At 42.3% G+C, this 22,222-nt stretch overlaps 1 protein-coding gene across 15 annotated transcripts in view; it reads right to left on the bottom strand.

Annotated features, from left to right (window-relative positions):
- Positions 1-22,222, bottom strand: part of AKNAD1 (AKNA domain containing 1) — a 42,687-nt gene that overhangs the window by 3,935 nt on the left and 16,530 nt on the right. For 4 of the 15 annotated variants that reach the window (XM_054530251.2, XM_054530255.2, XM_024245477.3 and 1 more), the window contains exons 7-14: positions 17,686-17,842; positions 15,060-15,187; positions 14,579-14,660; positions 10,684-10,775; positions 7,346-7,443; positions 3,690-3,812; positions 3,494-3,601; positions 692-773 (exon numbers count right to left, since the gene is read on the bottom strand). In XM_054530251.2, the coding sequence (XP_054386226.1) occupies positions 692-773; positions 3,494-3,601; positions 3,690-3,812; positions 7,346-7,443; positions 10,684-10,775; positions 14,579-14,660; positions 15,060-15,187; positions 17,686-17,842 (870 nt within the window). The other 11 variants (XM_054530294.2, XM_054530262.2, XM_054530304.2 and 8 more) reach the window with 10 other exon arrangements.

Here is a 22,222-nt window from a genome sequence, read left to right as displayed (position 1 = left end):
TACTCCATCCTGGGTGACAGAGGGAGACCCTATCTCTAAAAATAAAAATGAATTAACAGCAAAAAAAAAAAAAAAGAAAAAAAAAATACCCTAATTGGCTTCCTTTTGCTCCTAAGATTCTGAAATACTTCCTGGAGCTGAAAAGTCTCTGTACGGTCTGGCCCTGACAATTCCACCAACCTTCCCTCATCAGCCTCATCTTGCTCCACTGCCGCTCCCTCTTTTGGGTTCCAGCCACATCATTCCTGAACTTGCCAACTGCCTTCTCACAACAGGAAGCTTTCCTAGACTGCAATGTTCTTCACTGCCCCCAGATCCCCTTGCTAGTTCATTCATACTTATCCTTCGAAGCTCAGCTTCCCTGAACCCCCAAATTAGATCAATAGGACTTTGTATGTCCCCTTCTTGGCACTTACAAAGACTGTGCGGCTTCTCTGCCAAAAAAGTAAGCTCTGTGAGGGCAGGGACAGTGGCTGACTTTGTCCTGTGTTCTCAGTACCTAGCACGATGACTTGGTTTATTGAATAAACGAATGAATGATTGAAGGATTAGATAGGTTTAGGTTTGAATCCTGGCTCTACTCCTAATGATCTATGTTATCTTGGGGTAGGTAGCTAATGCACTATCAAGTACACTGTATCCACCCAACCAATGAGAAATGTTTTGTTAGTAATAATGAAATAATACTTACTTTCCTGGTGTGGGCTCATGTTCACCTTTAAAGGATTTTGAATTCACTCTCTGAGAACAGATCTGTTTGGGTTTTAAAAAAGCTGAAAAATGTTAGCTATCATTAAATTCAGAGTATCAAAAATGAGCCCCAACTGGTGCCTATGTATCATTCCTTGAACTTTTTGTATGAATGAAATATTTCATAAAATTTTAATAAATCAGAAAACTGGGAAACATAGACAACAAACAACTTTTGCTGGGCGCGGTGGCTCATGCCTGTAATCCCAGTGCTTTGGGAGGCTGAGGTGGGAGGATTGTTTGAGGCCAGGAGTTTGCGACCAGTCTTCCCTGTCTCTCCAAAAAAAAAAAAAAAAAAATTCATAAACCCCTTCCATACTAACTATAAATTTTTTGTTAAGTTATCTGGGCATGGTGGCATGTGCCTACAGTTTTGTAGCTACTTAGGAGGCTAAGGCAGGAGGCTCGCTAGAACCCAGAAGTTCAAGGAAGCATTGAGCTATGATCACATCACTGCCCTCCAGCCTGGGCGACAGAGCTAGACCCTGTCTCTAAGAATAAAATTTTTAATAGAGAACTTTCTATGAAGTATTCTGAACTTAGGAAAAGAAATTCAATTTTAAAAGGAGTTTTAGGCCAGGCGCGGTGGCTCATGTTTTTAATCCCAGCACTTTGGGAGGCCGAGGTGGGCAGATCACCTGAGGTCAGGAGTTCGAGACCAGCCCTGTCTCTACTAAAAATACAAAAATTAGCCAGGTGTGGTGGTGGGTGCCTGTAATCCCAGCTACTTGGGAGACTGAGGCAGGAGAGTCACTTGAACCCGGGAGGTGGAGGTTGCAGTGAGCCAAGATAGTGCCACTGCAATCCAGCCTGGGTGATAGAGCAAGACTCTGTCTCAAAAAAAAAAAAAAAAGATTTTTATTAGCAGATAGAAACCAGGAGTTTAGGTTCCCTGGGTGCTTGCTGTGTGATCTGTGCATGACATCTGACTTCTCTGGGTTTAACAACCACATCTGATAAATGGAGGAATAATATCTTCCAAGAGATTGGACCAAATGGATTTCTGAAATCCTCTTCAATTTTAGGAGTTAAGATTCTAGGAGTAGAAATTAATGATTATGTTACAAAGACAATTCCAGAAAATAGAGTCTAAACAGAGAAGGAAAATGTGGAAAAGTCACCATGGAAGACAAGAAGAAAGACAGATAAAGGAAAAGAGACGAGTCAGTGGCCAACAAATCTGCCTTCTCTGTCACCAAGGCTCTCTTCTCCCCTTCCCTTTCCCTCTTCTTCTCTCTGTCTTCCCCTCATTCTCCCTCCAGGTCTCCTGTCTCATTCATTGGTGTCAAGTAGCCAGGCTTCACTCACCCTCCGGAGGGTCCCGTTGGACAAAGGACGCTGGGAGAGATTGTCCCTCAGACATGCAAGGCAGGGCAGAAGCCAGAAACCAAGATTGAGTCATGCTGACCACCTAGACTTGGGACATGATGAAGAGGCACTAATGAGCTCAATCTTGATTCTTTGGTAGTCTCCAAATGTAATTTTGGATTTTACTGGAAACTCAGAGTTAGTAAGCACCACAGTGTCACCTGGTCCAGTTCTAGTCCAGTGTACAGATCTACAGCTTCCAGACAAAGTCCATTGCCTTCCGGTCCACAGATGAGCTCACAACCGCCTGCCTCAGCCCCCTCCATTTTCTGTCTGCTCCAACTGCTGTAAGGGTCTTTGTAACCTAGAGGGAAAGCTGCCTCCTTATGACTTCTACCCCCTTAGTTAGCTAATGGAGTTCAAGATCACATTGTGGATGAATCCACTGCAGCCCTCGTTCGTATACTGGCATGACTAGTGTCACAGGCTGTAGACCTCAAGACCAAGGAGATAGTGAAGAAATCTGCCCTGTGGCTTCTCCAGTCTTAGTGACTGTCACTTCAAAAGAATACATGCAATTGGAGGATGTGGCAGCTGGAGGTGGGGAGGGGAGACACAGCTGAGGTCAGTCAGGTAAATGACATTCTTAAGTCTTGGGCACCGGCCATCATGAAAAACAAGAAACATTCTCCCTGGTGCCCTCTCCCAGAGAAGGAGAGGAAGAGCTCTGAAGGTATGAGGGCAAGGATGTAGCACCTCTCAGAGAATCAGGTATAGCTGTCGTTGAGGAGTAAAACTAGGAGTATTTCCTTCCCTCCTTCCTGTTCCCTTGGCACACTTTGCCCTGCTTTTAGAACTTACCCCATTTTGCTTTGAGCTTTCCTTATTTGGGTATGAGTTCCTTTCTTTCAAGAGCCTGGGAAAGAGCAGTCATGCCGTTCATCTTTTGAAATATGTGTTTGTAGGGTTTTAATTTTTTTTCAAAGACAGCAAATTTTTGCATTGGAAGTTAGCAACATGATGTCTATGGAGTGTAAAAATAGTCTACTTCTCTACATGCTGTCTTTTAGTAGGGATATATGTAAAGCATTAGCCACCTCTGAATAGCAACAATAATAGTAGTGATTATCCAGTAAGTCATTTATTTGTTCAGCAAACATTTATGGGTTGCTACCAATTTGCACTGGTGTAGCCCTTAATTACTTTCAAAGTCCTTGGTCACTGCGATTTCATATTTTCCAGCCCCAGCTCAGCCTCTTGCCATCCAGGTGTAGGGCTGGATTTGGAAGTGTCAGATGAGTGCACAAGACCTGGGCAGCAGAATGGAGAGGCCAGGGCTTCCCAGATGGAAGCAGTGGCCAGTGTCATGTGAATGTCCCATACCTGGGACATTAGGTTGTTGATATGGATGGGGTCATGCAGGAGATGTACTTACAGGGTGAAGAGTTTTTACTTTCATCTAAAGAATGGGGCTGGACAAAGGCACCTCTTTTGCTATGATTTGAGTAATTCTGTCCTGGAGTGTTGTACCTATAATGAAATTCTGGAAAGAAAAGATTAAAAATACAGTTCATTGCCTGGGAACAGTGGCTGTCCCCACTCGCCTTTCTGAGGCCCCAGGTGAGTGTTACCTTTAGTTGGTTCTTTCCTGCAGGCTCTTTGGGAGGCAGGAATCTTAGTGCCACAGTCCTGACATTTGTTACTCTGCATTTCAGTGCCAGAATCAGAACAGAAGCTGTGTCCTGTATCAGAATCTGAAAAAGCCCAAGTTGCATGAATGAAGGGTAAGTGTCTTGATTATAGTCATAAAATATGGTGTGGAGAGCAGAGCTGTAACTGTGCAGGGTATGTGTTTGGCACCAAAGTGCTTAACATCCCGGCTGTGTCACCAAGGGGAGTTGCCAGCCTGGGGTAACATTTGGAATTCCCTTCTGACAACTGAGAAATGTTTTGATAATTAACATTTCTTGTATGAAAATCTCAAGATGTAGCATACATATTTAGGCTTAGTAAAGTTTTGCTGAATGAATGGATCTGCGGCAATTTGGCCCACTGAACTATCAGACAACCTTGTATTTGTATTTGTTTTTCCATAGTAGACCTGATACATCCACATTCTTTCTCTCAGACCCTGCTGTGGCCAAGAGCTTGTATTTTGTCATCCAGACCACTGGAAAGATGGGTTTCTTCTATGTGACATTCATAAGCCTATAAGGGAACCTGAATCATGACTTTGCTCTCTTAGCCTCAGAGAAGCTAGTAGCAGACAGCATGTGTATCTGGTGCAGGTCTAGAACCTGTCTTGCAGGCTGTGGACAGAGCAGCACTCCAGGTAAGGCCAGAGTATGAAAGCCTGGGGCCAGGCGGGTGAGCATGTCAGGACTGGATGTCCAAGCAACATCTTGCTGCAGGACAGATGCTGCAGTGACAAAGCCTCTTCCAATGCTTCTTGCCTTACTGAACTCATGGTTAGACTCATTTTTAACATTATCTTTCAAAGTATGTTAAAGTGAAGTCATCCCTGGCTGACATCTTGACTTTTAACATATTATACAATATATAGTAACTTCGTTGTATAATAACAAATCCATTTCATATTAACAAATGGAATGAGTTTGAAGGCCCAGGGTTGAAGCCTGGCTCTGCTACTTATTAGCTATGATGGTTGAAAATATGTTTACAAATTCTTTAACGTGCTATTTTTATTTTTTTGAGCCAAGGTTTCATTCTGTTGCTCCCAGGCTGAAATGCAGTGGCTCAATCATAAGCCTCAACCTTCTGTGTTTTTTTGTTTTGTTTTGCTTTTATGTTTAAATATTGGGTCCCTATGTTGTCCAGCCTGGTCTTGAACTCCTGGGCTCAAACAATCCGGGTTCAGCCTCCCAAAGTGCTGGGATTACAGACGTAAGCCACCACACCCAACTGAACTGACACTCTTTAAAAGGTAGAGCCTAATTCCTCTCTCCTTGAGTATAGGCTGGGTTTAGTGACTCACTTCTAACAAATAAAATAGAGCAGTAGTGATGGCATGTAACTTCCAAAACTAGGCCATGAAAGACACTGAAGCTTCCATCTTGGTATTTCTCTCTTGGATCACTTGCTCTGGGGGAAGCTGGCTGCCATGTCATAATGACACTCAAGCAGCCTATTGGAGAGGCCCACATGTTGGGGAACTGAGACCTCCTGCCAAGGCTCATGTGAGTGAGCCATCTTGGAAGCAGATCTTCCAGCCCCAGTCAAGCCCTCAGATGACGGCATCCTTGGCTGACATCTTGACCAAACCTCATAAGAGACCCTGAGCCTGAACCACCCAGCTAAAGTGCTCCCAAATTCCTGACCCACAGAAACTCTAAGATGATAAATGTTTGTTGTTTTGAGCCTTAAATTCTGGGATACTTTGTTACACAGCTATAGATAACTAATACACTCACACTCACTCTTTGGTCCTGTCAAGTCACTTAATTTCTCTGAGCCTCTAGTTCCTTATCTATAAAATAAAGATAATCATTCCTGCATTACAGGGATGTTGTGAGAGTTATGTGATATACAGTGGCAACAGTTTTCAAACTTTTGATTCCAGAACACTTTTACACTCTTAAAATTGAGGACCCTAAACAGCCTTTGTTTCTGTGGTTTTAATCTACCATAAAATGATAATATATACCATTTTATATGCCTGAGGTGAAAATCCCCCCTCATTGGAGAACAGCTATCATTCAACATTCAGTCCACTGCAGATGGATTGGTAGAGAACTACTAATGTATAGATTACTAGTCATTTTTTGCTTGTGCGAATCATTTAGATTTCCCAAAACTAAATGAGCAGTTCCAGGGCGCTTTTTTTTAGAATTTTAAACTGAGATGTTTAAAAGATAATTTTATTTATTATGGCACTTAAAAAGTAATAACTCCATTTCATATTAACAAAATAGCAGTTTTTTAATGAAAATAACTATTTCCAAAAAATTTAGTGAGAAGAGTGGCATCATTTTACATTTTGGCAAATATCTTGAATATCTGGCTTAATAAAAGGCAACTGGATTCCATAGCTGCATCTCCATCAGTTGCCTGTAATACTAGCGTTGCACAGCTATATGGCTGGTAAAGGAAGGACCTGGTGGCCCCCCGAAAGGGTTTCAGGAAACCCCAGGGACACTCCGATTACACCTGGAAAACACCTACTTTGTTATACCATCTGGCATAATAAGTCTTCAATCAATGAACCCTATTATTATTTGGAAATGTGTCATCTACAGAGAAGCCAATGCAGAACTAAATGTGACATAACAGAAGGCAGAGCTGGAGGCATGGCTCTGGGCCACAGGCAGCGCGGATGTAAGAAAGCCTGGGTAGCTCTCCAGTGCAGCTTCCTGGTGTGTAAGCTGGGGAGACAAGCTGGGTAGGTAGGTTAGGCTCAGAGGTGATTTTTAAGCTGAGAGGCTGCCTGAGCAGAGGCCTCCAGCCTCAGCTCTTCTCCCAGGGCAGTTCTGCTAGATGTTTCTCTCCTTAAACTATCTTTGAAGAAAGGATCTTATGACTAAAAGCCATTGAATTGCATGTACTCGGGCACCTCCCAGCTCCAACTTCCTTTGCTTCTATGAAATGCATTATATCCAAGGCAGCAGCAACTCTCACGTAGCCAGTAACCTTACCAGGTACAGTTATGGGTCATGTGGGAAGGATGAGGTTGGACAGACTGAAAGACATCTTGTGATTGGGTCCATGGAGTCCTTCATTTTCAGCTAGAAACAGGTGTTCGTGCTTTACTCTACTTAACCACATCTTATTGAAAGTGATTCTTTTTTTCTTTTCTTTTCTTTCTTTTTTTTTTTTTTTTTTTTGAAACAGGGTCCTACTCTGTCGCCCAGGCTGGACTACAGTGGCATGATCATGGCTCACTGCAGCCTCAACCTCCCGGACTCAAGCAATCTTCGCACCTTAGTCTCCCAAGTAGCTGGGACTACAGGCGTGAGCCACCACACCTGGCTAATTTTTGTATTTTTTTGTGCAGATGGAATATCACCATGTTGGCCAGGCTGGTCTTGAACTCCTGAGCTCAAGTGATCCACCCACCTCAGCCTCCCAAAGTGCTGGAATTACAGGCATGAGCCCCCATGCCCAGCCTATTAATTCTTTACATTTTGCAAATAAATAAATACAACATGCAACATCCTAGTGTAGGGAAATGCTCTTGGAGTGGCAGATGGCAAGCTGGTGCCTACTGTGAGCAGACCCCATGGGGAGGGACGCTGAAGAATGAGCACCCAGCCCAAGCCCATCAACTTACTGGGAGTTGAATCTGAGTGTGGTGCCTTTTCATGAAGGACAATTGAAAATCTTCCACAGTTGATCCTTCTGTGGCCCTTTTTCTCCACTTTTTGCTTCCTAAAAAAAAGGTGCATAAGATCCTGTAAACTTTTAGTGCATTTCCAATAGAGATAGGGAAAGTTTTGGTAAAGTTGAAACGTTAAATTTTGTTATATCAGAGCCTGGAACAGTGTAGGAGGGGTTTGTCATCCTCCACACAGAGCTCTCCTCTGCCTGCCTGTTTGAGAGCTTTTCTACAAGAAATTGCACCCCGGCACAATTTGGCCTGATAAGAAAATGTATACAAGACAGGCTGGGCGCAGTGGCTCACGCCTGTAATCCCAGCACTTTGGGAGGCTGAGGCGGGCAGATCACGAGGTCAGGAGATCGAGACCATCCTGGCTAACACGTGAAACCCCGTCTCTACTAGAAATACAAAAAATTAGCCGGGCGCGGTGGCGGGCGCCTATAGTCCCAGCTACTCGGGAGGCTGAGGCAGGAGAATGGCATGAACCCGGGAGACGGAGCTTGCAGTGAGCCGAGATAGCGCCACTGCACTCCAGCCTAGGTGAAAGAGCGAGTCTCCGTCTCAAAAAAAAAAAAAAAAAAAAAAAAGAAAATGTATACAAGACGTGAAAAATAAATGTTTTGTTCTGCCGAGGTTAATATCTAATCATCATATACACATTTACAAAACACATTTGAAGTATGGAATTATAAAATTTGGAGTTTTCCTCATGCATCAAAATCCATTCCAGGCTGGGTATGGTGGCTCATGCCTGTAATCCCAGCACTTTGGGAGGCCAAGGAGGGTGAATGGCTTGAGACTAGGAGTTCAAGACCAGCCAGGGCAACATGGCAAAACCTCATCTCAAAAACAAACAAACAGTTCCTACCAGGGGAAGAAACTATGCTATACATCAGTAATGGGTCACGTAGCTTTGGCCCTGGAAGTACAAGCTGATTACATCCAACAACTCCAGCAAAGTGGGATTTGTCGGGTGTCTGTGGGACTAAAGGCTGTGGGAGCATGTGGAGGTGATTTTAGTTGCACATGGCCACCAGGTGGCGTCAGAAAGAAGCAACTGCAATGGACATTCTTCAGGAGCCTTCCTGTGGCCCACCTGCAGCTTCCTCCCTCCTCCTCAGAAATCGCAACTCCTCCAAAGGAATTCGAATTAATAACAGTTCTGAACAAAACTCTTGCTCAGCTCCTGGGATACAGTCATAGCCCCCAGTGAAAGTTGTTCATTCTTAGTATGGAAGGCACCGTGCCCGAAACATCCTGGCATGAATGAGGCAGATTGCCCAGGGCTAGGGTTTGAGCCCAAGGCATTGCTGGGCAAACACATGCTCGCCGCGCTGTGCCCTGGCCTGCTGTTGGTGGAGAAGGGATGGGGCTGCGGGTTCGTGGGGCTGAGAAGCCAGGCCCTTTCTCTTCTCTTGGAAAAACATGCTGTCCTCTTGAGTCACATATTTTCTCACACCTCATTTTCTGTCTCCACCCTTCTCCTCTGGGGCATTTGAACATCTGCTCTCCGAAGTGGGAAACTTGGATCTCACTCAAGTGCGTGCAGTCCAACACAGGACTTTTTCTGCTGTTAAACTCCTTTGTGTACTCAAATCTTCTGGCCAAACATAATTCCACTGGAGAAGACAGTTTTTCAACAAGACAAAGCGGCTAAAGTACACACTTAAATCCAAAGTTTTGCATCAGAAATAACATAAAGGGATAAGCATATTTTACATTTTATACATATATAATTTATCCACTTATATATAAACAATTTACAAATATCCTGAAAACAGTATGTACTTCAGCAAGCTTCATAAAGGACAAGTCCCATCAGAGACAGATTTAATCTTCTAACAGAAAGAATATATAGCCCTCCCTTCAATCAATAATTCCTCAGGGATTATGTAAATTACCAAGATTTTAATTCATAAGTCGTGTATCTCCTCATCACTCCCCAGCAGTGGATTCACTGTGAGATTTGATTTTACACTTGGTTGTGCTTGTCTTTCCAGCTTGTCTATCATAAAAAAGTATTATTTAGTCTGGAACATTGGTCCCTGTCTTGGTACTTAATGTACTTCTGTAGGGTCTAGACTAGGAATTTAGAAGAGAGAAATTTAGTACTTTGAATGCTTAATAAAAATGGTTTTTAAATGTCAAAATACTTTCATTATACTTAGTAAAACCTTTAAAAATCCAAAATTAGACTTTAATTCAATAAATAAAAATAGTAGGCCTGGGATGACTCAGTGAGTAAGCTTCATGAGTTCCCCTTGGATTAAAGGGCGCTCAAAGCTGATGACTGACATGGTGGTTTAATGACCCACACACGATGACACATGACCATTTTTAGCACAAGCTTCATGCAGTTTCTTTTTTCAGGGGTGGACACTCATTAGAACTCTTAAGGCAGGTGCCCATTCCCACAATGGAATGCTTTCTAACAGGAAGCCTCAGTCTTTCAGACCCTGTCATCTGCTTCTATTAGAGTCCATTATGTACATATAATAGTGGTTGCTAAACACCTGCTGCCTCCCTGACTCTTGACCTTCCAAAGGTCAATGAGCCAAGCTTTGGCCGGAGTCCACGGTGAGCTTAGAGGTAACATCCCTCGCTACCTGAAAGAAGCTTCAAATAAATGATGCTGAATCGACACAGATTAATAGTTGCACCAATGGGTGTTTCAAAAACAAAGGATTTCTCCTGAGGATTTTACATGATTTACAGCTTGTTAGCTCTGGAAGATTTCATCCTTAGGAATGGGAAGAAGTCAGCCCTGAGAAGAGGAATGAGGCTTGTTCCTGGGACTGGGGGGCTCAGGTGAAACCCAACAGAGAAGACTTTTGCTCATCATAAGGAGAGAGTAGGGATGGTGGGAGCTGTTTGTTATACAAGATAAGAATCCCCCACGTAGGCAATGTTAAAAAGCCTACAGGACCACCCTCCATGAGCTGTAACCATGATTCTTAACCAAGGGGGCTTATCAGAATCACCTGGGGAGATTTAAAAGCAATATTCCTACCAGAGCCCCACCGCTGGCCATGCTGAGACAGTAGGTGGGATGGAGGCATGTGCATGATTGTAAAATCTCCCATGGTGATTTTGATGTTCTCCCCAGTTGAGGACCACTGCTAGAGGATCTGTAGGGTGCGAGGGAGGCTGGGCTCTGTGCCCAGGCCTGAGATCTGTGACTCTATAACTCAGCCAGTGGCCTCAGTTAGTTGCCGCCCACTCTCGCTGGAGTTACTATGCCAGGACCGACTCCAACCCACCCTGGGAATGTAGCTGCAAGAAGCCCTCACCATTCAAGGAGCCTGCGACAGAAGGCACAGCTCGGACTGGGTGCCGTCGTCTCTGCACAATCCTGCCTTCCTGGAGTGCCCTTGGGGTCCTCCTGCGCCACAAAGCACACAGATGGAGATGTGATAGAAGATGTGACTCACGCTGCGGCTGCACACGCATAGCCCAGCAAGCAGCTGAGGTCCGGCTGAACTTGCCACGTCAGGCGGAGAGACAGACTCGCCAAACCTCTCCTCCAGATGGGGAAATGGAGGTGCAGGGGGACAGGAGGAAAAGAAGAAAGAGCCCATCCTTAGTTCTGATGTGTCACTCAGTCGGGGCTGCGCCTTTAATGGCCTGGGCTGAAGAATGGAAGTTTCCACCCTGGTTTGCTTCTTTCCTCCTCTAAACAGATTTTAAAATCTGGTGTACAGATGACAGAATACTTTCTCCCTTTTTAGCTTTCCCTTAGTTTCAAATTACTCCAAGCTTCACCAGAGAATGAACAGATTTAGGAACATAATTTTTAGATCTATTAATCTGACCGCTGGCTAGTAGAGCTCTAAAAGCCTTTCCAAATAAATATATTCAACTATGAATTAAAACAGGGTTTAGGGACTGTCTGGGGGCCTAAATGATTGGTTATACGTCCCTCTTTAACACAAAACAATTACTCCACTGACCTGTGAGGGCTGATACCACCCACTGTGTATTTTTTTACTATGGTCTTACCCTTTATGTAAGTAAAAAATAAATGTACTTTTCCCATCATTATAAACAATGGCAGAAGCATCATTGTACACCTAGCTTTTTCCACATCCTGGATTACTTCCCAAGGAAATGTCTGGGCCAAAGGTTGTGAACATGTTTGTGTGATGACCCATATTGCCAAATTACTTCCCACAAAACTTGTACAGATTTCACAGCCACCAACAATGTGGATGGCTCAGTTTCACCACACCTTCCTCTGCATCAGGAATTATCACTTGATAATTGAAGGGGGGGTGTCACCTTTTGTGTTAATTTGCATTTCCTCTGTGACTAAAGGAAATAAGTCTGTTACTGTATGCTGATTTATTGGTTGTATTTCCTACCTGCAACTTTTTTTTTTTTTTTTGAGACGGAGTCTCACTCTGTTGCCCAGGCTGGAATGCAGTGGCCCAATCTCAGCTCACTGCAACCTCCGCCTCCAGGGTTCAAGCAATTCTCCTGGCTCAGCCTCCCAAGTAGCTGGGATTACAGGCGCCCACCACCACCCCCAGCTAATTTTTTGTATTTTTAGTGGAGACAGAGTTTCACCATGTTGGCCAGGCTGGTCTCGAGCTCCTGACCTCATGATTCGCCCGCCTCGGCCTCCCAAAGTACTGGGATTACTTTAATTGTGAGTAATTGCGTGAGCCACTGCGCCCAGCCTTACTTGTGACTTTTTAGCTCATGTCCTTTGTCCATTAATTTTCTTGGAGGGTTTCAGTGTTTTCCTGTTACCATTTGTTAGTTGTTCATGATGTACCAGGTGCTTCTCTTATAGTCTCTTTAATACTTCCAACCATCCTGGCACGTTGTCTCCACTTTAATGGTGAGTAATCTGAGCCTTGGAGGATTTAAGCAACTTGGTGAGGTCGCATCATGAGTAAGTGGGAAAGCAGGGATTTGAACTTTTACCTATCTGACTGGTATGCTGTGTTCTTTTTTTTTTTTTTTTTTTTTTTTTAAGATGGAGTTTCTCTGTGTTGCCCAGGCTCTGGAGTGCAGTGGCGCAATCTTGGCTTACCGCAACCTCCGCCTCCCTCCCAATTTCAAGTGATTCTCCCACCTCAGCCTCCCTTCCAAGTAGCTGGGACTACAGGCACACACCACCACATCCAGCTAATTTTTGTTTGTCTTAGTAGAAATAGAGTTTCACCATGTTGGTCAGGCTGGTCTTGAACTCCTGACCTCAAGTGATCCACCCTTTTGGCCTACCAAAGTGCTGGGATTACAGGCGCAAGCCACCGCGTCTGGCCAGTATGCTTGTGTTCTTAATCACAGTTCTGCTCCTTGGGTAATTTGTCACAGCATTTGATATAATGAAGTTCTCAACAATGAACATTATTTGCTCTTAATATTTTGTCAGTTGTCTATCTACATTTTTTTTAATTGATGGTGGTTTCAGTTTTGTAAGCAACTTAAAATATCAATATTGTCAAGGAGGAGGTGCGAGTGGCCAAGAAACACATGAAAATAGGTTGAATTTCAAAAATAGCAAGATTATAATAATGAGATATCAGTTTTCACTTATGCATTTAGCAAAAGTTGGAAAAAAATGTCTGGAGTAGGCTCAAAGTGGGGACACCAACATTCCCATGCACTGCCCTCAGCCTATAAACCCCCACGGCCTTCCTAAAGGCCAGATTATCAGAATTTTCAGCATGTACCATTTGAACCATTAACTGCAATCCTAGGGTTTTATTCTAAGGAAATGATCAACTACAAAAGTTTGCATGTCAAATGATGTTACCTGAAGCAGTGTTTATAATATAAAAGAACTGGAAAAAACTAAATCTCCATCAATAAGAGATTGTCTAAATGTGTCAGAGTACATTAGTATAATGAAATATAGTGCAGTCATCAAAAATGAAGTGATAGGTTTATTCTAAGTGATGTGGAGAGCTGCTGAAAATATAACATTAAATGAAAAGCATAAAACAATATATATATAGTAAAATCCTATTTTGGCCAAAATGTATATATAGGAGAAAAAAGACTGGAAGGATATACATTAAAATATTAGCAATGGGCCAGGCGCAGTGGCTCATGCCTGTAATCCCAGCACTTTGGGAGGCTGAGGTGGGTGGATCACCTGAGGTCAGGAGTTCTAGACCAGTATGGGCAACATGGTGAAACCCCGTCTCTACTAAAAATACAAAAATTAGCTGCACGTGGTGGCACATGCCTGTAATCCCAGCTACTCAGGAGGCTGAAGCAGGAGAATCACTGGAACCCAGGAGGCAGAGGTTGCAGTGAGCCGGGATCGCACCATTGTACTCCAGCCTGGACAACAGAGCAAGAGTGTCTCAAAAAAAAAAAAAAATAGATTAATTTTCCTCTCAGTGGAAGTTTCTTCTTTATACTTTTCTTTATTTTCTCATTTCTCTTGTAATAAGCATGTATCAGTTTCATAATTTTAAAAAAAAGGGTTTTTTAATCCATTTTTCCCATTTTTTTTTTTAATTTTTATATTTTATCACTGCTAAGCTTACAGGGTTACTCCTCCACCGACATTTAAGGCAGATTTACATTAGCAGAATGCAGGGAGGTGCCCCTCCACCTGAGTTGGAGACCTGGGCTTTAATATCGCCTATCATTTACCCTGAACAAATCTCACCTTTCTAAACTACTCTTCCTCTGCAAAAAGACTTTGCAAACTGTAAAGCTCTGAGCCAACATAATTATTACATCATCGTTTACTGCTTATTGTCATATTGCTATCATTTAAGACCCCGGGGTTGTTAATCCCAGCATTTCCAATTCATTCAAAATGAAATAATCTCTAGACTCTCGGAATTTAAAGTGTGGTCCCCAGACCAGAACCAGCAGCTTTGGCATCACCTGGGGCTTGTTAGCAACGCAGAATTGCAGGCTCACCCCAAACTTACTGATTCAGAGCCAGCATTTTAACAAGATCTGCAGCTGATTCACAGGCTCGGAGAAGTTGGAGAAGCTCTGGTCTAGGTACGCCTGCCAAGATTCTCAGGAGTGCTGAAAGTGGGAAAGCGTCAGCAGTACCAGCCATCACTAGCACTGACACCCAGGATGCCATTAGGAAGAGGTAGGTGATCTTGTTTATGCCAATTTCACAGTCACATTCAGCAACACTGGTTTTAGTTAAAGAGCCAACAATGAGAAGAACCCAGCCAGGCCCCGGCTGCAGGACATTACCCCAGAGTTAGAAGACAGCCTCATGGCCACTTGGTCTGGCTTGTTCTGGGCAGCTGCATCTCCATAATGACTGTTTAGGTAACTAATTAAAAAAAAAAAAAGCAGTTTGAATTTTAGAATCAGTTCTTGAGCTACCTGGGAGCTCCACTATTGGGAATCATTTGGCAGCATCCCTGGGACAGTGGGAGTGAGCAACCTAAGGCAGAGAGTGCTGTGGGCCTCGTGCGGCCACTTGACCTTCACTTCTCCCTGTGTCCCCCAGCCCCAGCCGTCCTGTCCCTCAGATCTCTGCCCAGAGGGTTGCAGAGGCTGACCAGGCCCTGCTGGTGGGGCAGGTGAGGAGCCCGGCTACCAGGCTTTGTAACTTGTGGTCTAAGACTGCTTTTCCTGTGGGAGCCCCATGGGCCCCCCTGGAGGCTGCATGAGGAAGGGGCCTCTTTCTGTGTCCTGTGTCTTCTGGGGCTCCAGGGCGAGGACTCACGTCTGCAGAGCCAGCTCACAGAGATCCTCATTGGGGACCTCCTGCGGCCCTCCTTGGGGTGTCCCTGTTGCCTCACTCCCACCTGAGCCTCGAGGCCCAGAAGGGTGGCCAGGGTGCTCCTTGGGAATCTGGGGGAGCCACACAAAAGGACTTGAATTAGAGCCACAGTCCCACTGGAGGTGACTCAAAATCAGTTCAGCATCCCTACAGCACCCCTAAGGCACCATAACATCCTGCCTGACGTCCCCACCCCTGTCTCCCCCAGCTCCTTATCTAGCTGCCTTCTCATCCTCCAAGACTCAGTCCAAATCTCACCTTCTCTGAAAAACCTTCTCCCTTAGTAATTCAAACCTTCTGCATTTACTTACTTTTGGTCATATCCCATTACTTAATAGTCATGATAGCTAACACCCAGGAGTAATGTACTTACTGTGAGCCAGGCCCTATTTTCAGTATATTACTTATATTAACTCATTTAAACATCATAACAGCCGTGTGAGGTAAGTATTATTATCCCCATTTTACAGAAGAGAGAACTGAGGCACAGAGAGGTTGCATAACTTTCCTAAGATCACAAAGCTAATAAGTGACAGAGCCAGTATGTGAACCCAGATAGTCTGGCTTCAGAGTCACGTGGAATGTATTATTATTTTCTGCACCGTGCTTTTAACATTTCATAATTATATGTTAATTTTTTTTTTTTTTTTTTTTTTTGAGATGGAGTCTTGCCCTGTCACCCAGACTGGAGTTCAATGGCACAATCTCGGCTCACTGCAACCTCTGCCTCCCAGGTTCAAGAAATTCTCCTGCCTCAGCCTCCTGAGTAGCTGGGATTACAGGTGCCCACCACCATGCCCGGCTAATTTTTTGTATCTTTAGTAGAGACAGGGTTTCACCATGTTGGCTAGGCTGGTCTTGATCTCCTGACCTCGTGATCCGCCTGCCTCAGCCTCCCAAAGTGCTGGAATTACAGGTGTGAGCCACCGCACCCGGCTTAATTTGTTAAGTATGTATATATCTCTCTCACAGAAATGTAAGCATCTTGAGGGCAGGTGATTTGTCTGTTGTTCATGTTTTATCCCCAATACCTAGAAAAGTGCTAGCATATAGCAATACATACTGCTGAGTGAATGAAGGATGCCAGCACTAGACTCTTTCCAGAACCACTTCCCACAAAGTTATTTAGAGAGTTCTCATCATTTCACAACAGTAGCTGTAAACTTGGGACCAAGTAAAGAAGAGCAGATCCAGACCCCAGGGAGCTGCCAGGTAGAGGGCAGGGCCAACCCTGAGGTGGCCTCACAAAGACTTGTGACTCCTTCAGGTCCAAGACTAGCAGGGCAGCCGCTGTGAGCCTAGAGACTGCTTGCGTGCCTTGAGATGGGCTGTTACATCCACAGTGGCTCAGGGATTCCTCTATGAAGCATCGACTCTCCTGGGCTTTCAGCTGGACATTCAGGATTCAAAGATGAGTGTAGAGTCACAGAGACAAACGAGACCCAGTGCTGCGGGGACACAGAGGCCAGGACCAAGAATTCCTCCAGGTGCGGGGGATCGGGAGGCTTGGGGGTGAGGAGGATGGCTGACTAAGGGTGCATAAATGACCTGACGCTAGAGCTGGGCCTTGAATGAGTGAGATTTTGCCAGGCAGGTAAGTGCTTTGAGGAGGCAAACACTTCTTCGGAAGGGCTAATGTTGACATAATCTTTGTCACTTTGTCCTTCACTCTGACAAAATCCTCATTCAAGTTTGAATATCAGCCCCAGGCTGTGGCTTCAAATACTGTATGAAACTAAAGAGTCAATTTAAGGTATTTATTTAAATGATTCTGTTTCTCAGAATTTTAATTTTAGTCTGAATGTTCTGATAGTTGAGGCTACAAAGGCAAAAAATGTAGAAAGACAGTGGTGGTTGATTTGAATTCCCAATCTTGCATATGTAGAAATCCAAAAGAATTTAACTTGAGAGAAGGAAAATGCAGAAGTGGATTCATGAGAAATAATTATTTCACTGAGTGCGCTATTCTTTATTTTCAGGTGGCTCATGCCTGTAATCCCAACACTTGGGAAGGCCAAGCGGGCGGATCACTTGAGGCCAGGAGTTTGAGACCAGCCTGGCCAACATGGTGAAACCCCATCTCTACCAAAAATATAAAAAATTAGCCAGGCGGTGGTGGCATGCACCTGTAATCTCAGCTGCTTGGGAGGCTGAGGCAGGAGAATCACTTGAGCCCAGCAGACAGAGGTTGCAATGAGCTGAGATCGTGCCACCATACTCCAGCCTGGGTGAGTACAAAACTATGAAGAAAAAAAATTATTTCTTCCAGGCTTGATCTACAAAAATTTTCTTATTAATTTGGAAGAAATAGCTCTTCAGTGGTTTAATGGATTTAAACAGCATTGTTACATCCTAAACTATAAAGATGTTTCAAAAATTAACACTTGAAATAGCTTCTAATCTTTAAAAGCTGGTTCCATTTAAAATAATATAATTCATGGGTCTTTGGAAAGTTAAATTTTCATGAGATATTAAAAATGGAATTCAGTGAATCCATGAATTAGGAGTCTATAAATGCAAAAACACCATTTTTCCTGGCACAAAATTAGACTGTATATTGCTGTATTACCTCATTTGAGAGTGAAGAGGAGGTGGAGGCCAAGTCATCCAGGGTAACTGGAGAACTCACAGGAAGGGCAGGAGCTGAAGTATATTTGCTTTCATCCATTTTCTCTTTAACATCTTCAAGTAGCATCTCCAACTTGAAGATTTCACCTTCCACTTTTCTAAGTAAACATAAACACACAGGCATCTTCTGGGCTATGTGGTTGGCATTCTAATTAATAATGACAGTTCTTGAATACAGCATTGATTTATATTATTAATGTTGCCTGTCTTCTGTCACAAAGGATAATGGGAGCCCGCATGACTGTTCATAGTTTCTCTGACAGCCTGGGCTCTGATCTTCACCTGCTGTCCATTAGCTGCGTATCCTTGTATAAATCACTTAGTATTTCTGGGCCTCCAATGTCTCACTTATAACCTGGGATAACAATACTGTACCTTACTTATCTGGATTTGATGATTTTGATGATCCCTTACAAGGGATTCTAAGAACTGTGATTCTATGGAATTACTTGTTATGCTAATATAAAAAGAGGAAGAATATTAGATATCTGAATAATTTAATTAACAAGTTCTAATCCATATGAATATATGTGTATGTGTATATAAATATATATTTTACCCAACAAAGAGAATCCATTTTCTTCAAATCCATTACATTTATAAAAATTTACCTCGTAACAGTCCACAAAGAAAAATTTCAAGAAAATCCAATATTAAAAATTATACTACCTACATTCTCTTATCACTAGACATTAACAACAAAAAGATAGCCCCCCCAAAAAAAAACCCTATTTAATTAGAAATTTTAATACCTAAATAGCTTTGGATTAAGTAGGAAATAAAAATGAATGTTAGGCATAACTTACAAGTCAATGACAAATGAGAGAATAACATAGGAAAACCAATGTAATGCAGTTAAAGCAGTACTCTGAGGAAAACTTCTAGTCTTAAATGCATTATTGGGGGAAAAAAATCAAAAATCAATAAACTATTTAAAATAGGAAGATAGAAAAGGGAATATAAAATAAACCACAGAAAATGATTCATAAAATTACTAGAAATAAATGAGACTTAAAAGAATTTGATCAATAAGATAAAACATGTTTTCTTCCAAAATATCTATGGAACAAACCACTGGAAGTCTGAAAAACAAATAACATTAAGAATGAGAAAGGAAAAATAAGAAAAATTTTAAATCAAAAGGCATTGAAAAATCCCTATCAACACCATTTAAAATTTAGGTGAACTGGGCAAGTTTCTAGGATAATATAATTTATTAAAATTCACCTTAAAAAGGTAGAAAATATGAAAAGACTAGTAACCAGAGAAAAATGGAAAGTGTTAAAAATCTACTCCACGAAAGGCATGAAGAGTGGGATGATGGGTGAGTTCTACCAAGCCTTTTAAAAATTTTTCAATGTCTTTAATATGTTAACTTTTATGTATTACGTAGTTTAAAATGTAATTTATTACAGTTTGAAAGTATATATATTTCAACATATATTTTTAAAGGAGAAATTTAAATCAAGTATATGCAGACCCCGAAGCACGTGTATAGAACCTTAGAGTTCACTAAACATAATTCTACCAAGACTTTTAAGCAACAGATAAGTCCTATATTATTAGACTCTTCCAGAACATGAAAAGAAAAGGGGCCAGGCGCGGTGGCTCACGCCTGTAATCCCAGCACTTTGGAAGGCCGAGATGGGTGGATCTCGAGGTCAGGAGATCGAGACCATACTGGCTAACATGGTGAAACCCCGTCTCTACTAAAAATACAAAAAACTTGGCGGATGCCTGTAGTCCCAGCTGCTCAGGAGGCTGAGGCAGGAGAATGGCGTGAAGCCGGGAGGCGGAGCTTGCAGTGAGACAAGATCGCGCCACTACACTCCAGCCTGGAGGACAGAGCGAGACTCCATCTCAATAAAAAAAAAAAAAGGGAAAATTGCCCAACTCATTCTGTGGTTCAACATTTGTATATTTATTAATATATTCCACTAAATTAATAGATTAAAGGAGAAAAACTCGATTTCTAAATCCCATTTGATTAAACGTTTTCTTAAATTAAATAACAACAAAAGCCCTAATTCTAGAAAGCTAGGAATAGAAGAAAACTCTGTTGATGAAGCTTATCTATTTGAATCATACTTGGGAGAATTCTCATTATTAGTAGTAACGTGACAAGAATGCTGTCTTTTATGGCTCACGCTGGTAATCCTGACACTCTCGGAGGCCGCAGCGTGGGAGTATCACTTGAGCCCAGGAGTTCGAGACTAGCCTGGAAAACATAGGGAGACCATGTCTCTACAAAAAAAAAAAATTTAATTAGCTGGGAGTGGTGGCATGCACCTGTAGTCCCTGCTACTCAGGAGGCTGAGGTGGGAGGATCCCAGAGTCCAGGAGTTTGAGGTTGCAATGAGCTATGATTGTGCCACTGCATTCCAGCCTGGACAAGAGTGAGACTTTGTCTAAAAAAAAAAAATGCTGTCTTTCACCAATATTAATTATCCAATATTGTTCTGGAAAACCTAGCAAATGAAATAAAGAAAAAGAAATGAGATAGATAAGAATTGGAGAGAAAAGAAAGTACAATACAAATATTCTGGAGTAAAAAGCTTATTAATATTTTCAGATGCTATGGATTGTCATACTTAAAAATTAAGACAATCAACTAAAAAATCAACAAAACGCTAAGAACAGAATTGCATAAGGTAGCCCAGTACAAGTTAAATATACAATATAGAAATACTTCCTATAATATCAGTTAGAGAAAACATCTGTCAACAATACTCAGAAAAACTATAAAATAGCTAGTAATAAACTTAACAAAAAAATGCATAAAATCTGCGTGAAGAAAACATGCCCCTGGATGGGAATACTCACTACAAAGATTTCAATTCTTCCCAACCTAACCTATAAATTCAATACAATCCTAAGCAAAATCCTCATAAAATTTTATTAAGAAACTTGGTAAGCTGATTATAAAGTTTATTAGTAACAGGAGTGTATAAGAATAGCTAAAAGAAAATTTTAAAAAGAAGAAACATTTCTAAATATACACTAACCTATAATAGTTTAAAACTATGTGGATAATGTAGAAATAGACACATAGATCAATGAGATGGAATAGAAACAGTTCTGTATACACGTGGAGGTTTTGTATCTGATATAAGGGGCTTTTTCAACCAGTGGGGAAAGGCTGCCCTATTCAATAAGTGGTGGGACAAAGATCTAAGCATGAAAAAAACAAAGTGATAATTGAATAAAATATAGGAAAATATGTTGTGATCTTGCAGGCAGAAGAGAATGAAACAGGGGACAAGGAGAGACTGAAAGTTTAAAAGAAATGAGCCTGCGTACGGTGGCTCATGCCTGTAATCCCAGCATTTTGGGAGGCCAAGGTGGCCAGATCACTTTAGGTCAGGAGTTCAAGACCAGCCTGGCCAACCTGGTGAAACCCCATCTTTACTAAAAATATGAAAAAATTAGTCAGGCATGGTGGCACGCACCTTTAATCCCAGCTACTCTGGAGGCTAAGGCAGGAGAATCTCTTGAACCTGGGAGGTGGAGGTTGCAGTGAGCTGAGATCGTGCCACTGCACTCCAGCCTGGACAACAGAGCAAGACTCCATCTGAAATCATAATAATAGTAATAATAAAAATAATAATAATAAAAGAAATGAAATGATGGAGCAAGACCTCAAGGAAGTAGAAAGGGATGGGTTCAAGGACCGTGGCTAGAGAGGTTGGAGAGCAAATTAAGGAAGGGAGAGGAGGTGAAAACATGGGGATTTGGAGACGTAAGAGACATTTTTGAGGGAAGTTGTGATCTTTTCTTTAAAGCAGAAGATAAGATTTTATGCTGAGACTCTGAGGGAGAAGTGGCTGATGAAGGTAGAACCCCATTTCTTGAATTCTTGGCTTCTGATGTTAATATGTGAAAGAATCAAATTACTATTGGACTACATTCTGACAAGCAAGATGCATGAAATCCAAGCAAATATTTTTGCGTATTACCTTGTAAAGGTAATAATGAGAAGGCTTTAATAAGAGCACAGCAGGTGATGTAAACAAAGGACTAGTCAATGAATTTGCAGAATTCTTGCCCCTCCAGAAAGCCCTCTACATTAGCCTTTGGACTCAACACTTACAAGGTTCTCAACATATCAAGAACCCAAGGGTTGTATGGGATTCTGTTCCTTGTCACATTATGCCCATTTGAGAACAAGGGGACTATTCTGGAGCTGATCAGTCTTTGCCTGTCCTGAGGTGACTTTAGCTGAGATTTGAGAAAGGCCGGGTCCCTCCCTTGCCCCAGTGTTGAAAGCTTCTCCCATATATGGAATGTAATTGCAGTTGAAGCTCTTTTTATTTATACTCACACCAGGCACAGTGTGGTTGTAACTAGGATATAAATAAGACATTGAATAACTTTGGTCTTAATGTGCACAGAAACCTGTCTTTAAAATGACTGCCCAAACAGAAGATTCCTTGGAAAATAAATATCCTTACTCTATTAATTTTAAATAGCAGAAGCAT

Source organism: Pongo abelii, chromosome 1 (assembly GCF_028885655.2).
Source record: "Pongo abelii isolate AG06213 chromosome 1, NHGRI_mPonAbe1-v2.0_pri, whole genome shotgun sequence".
Taxonomy (NCBI): Eukaryota; Metazoa; Chordata; class Mammalia; order Primates; family Hominidae; genus Pongo; species Pongo abelii.
The sequence above is the reverse complement of the archived record's forward strand: the minus strand, read 5'-3'. Positions and strand labels throughout refer to the sequence as shown.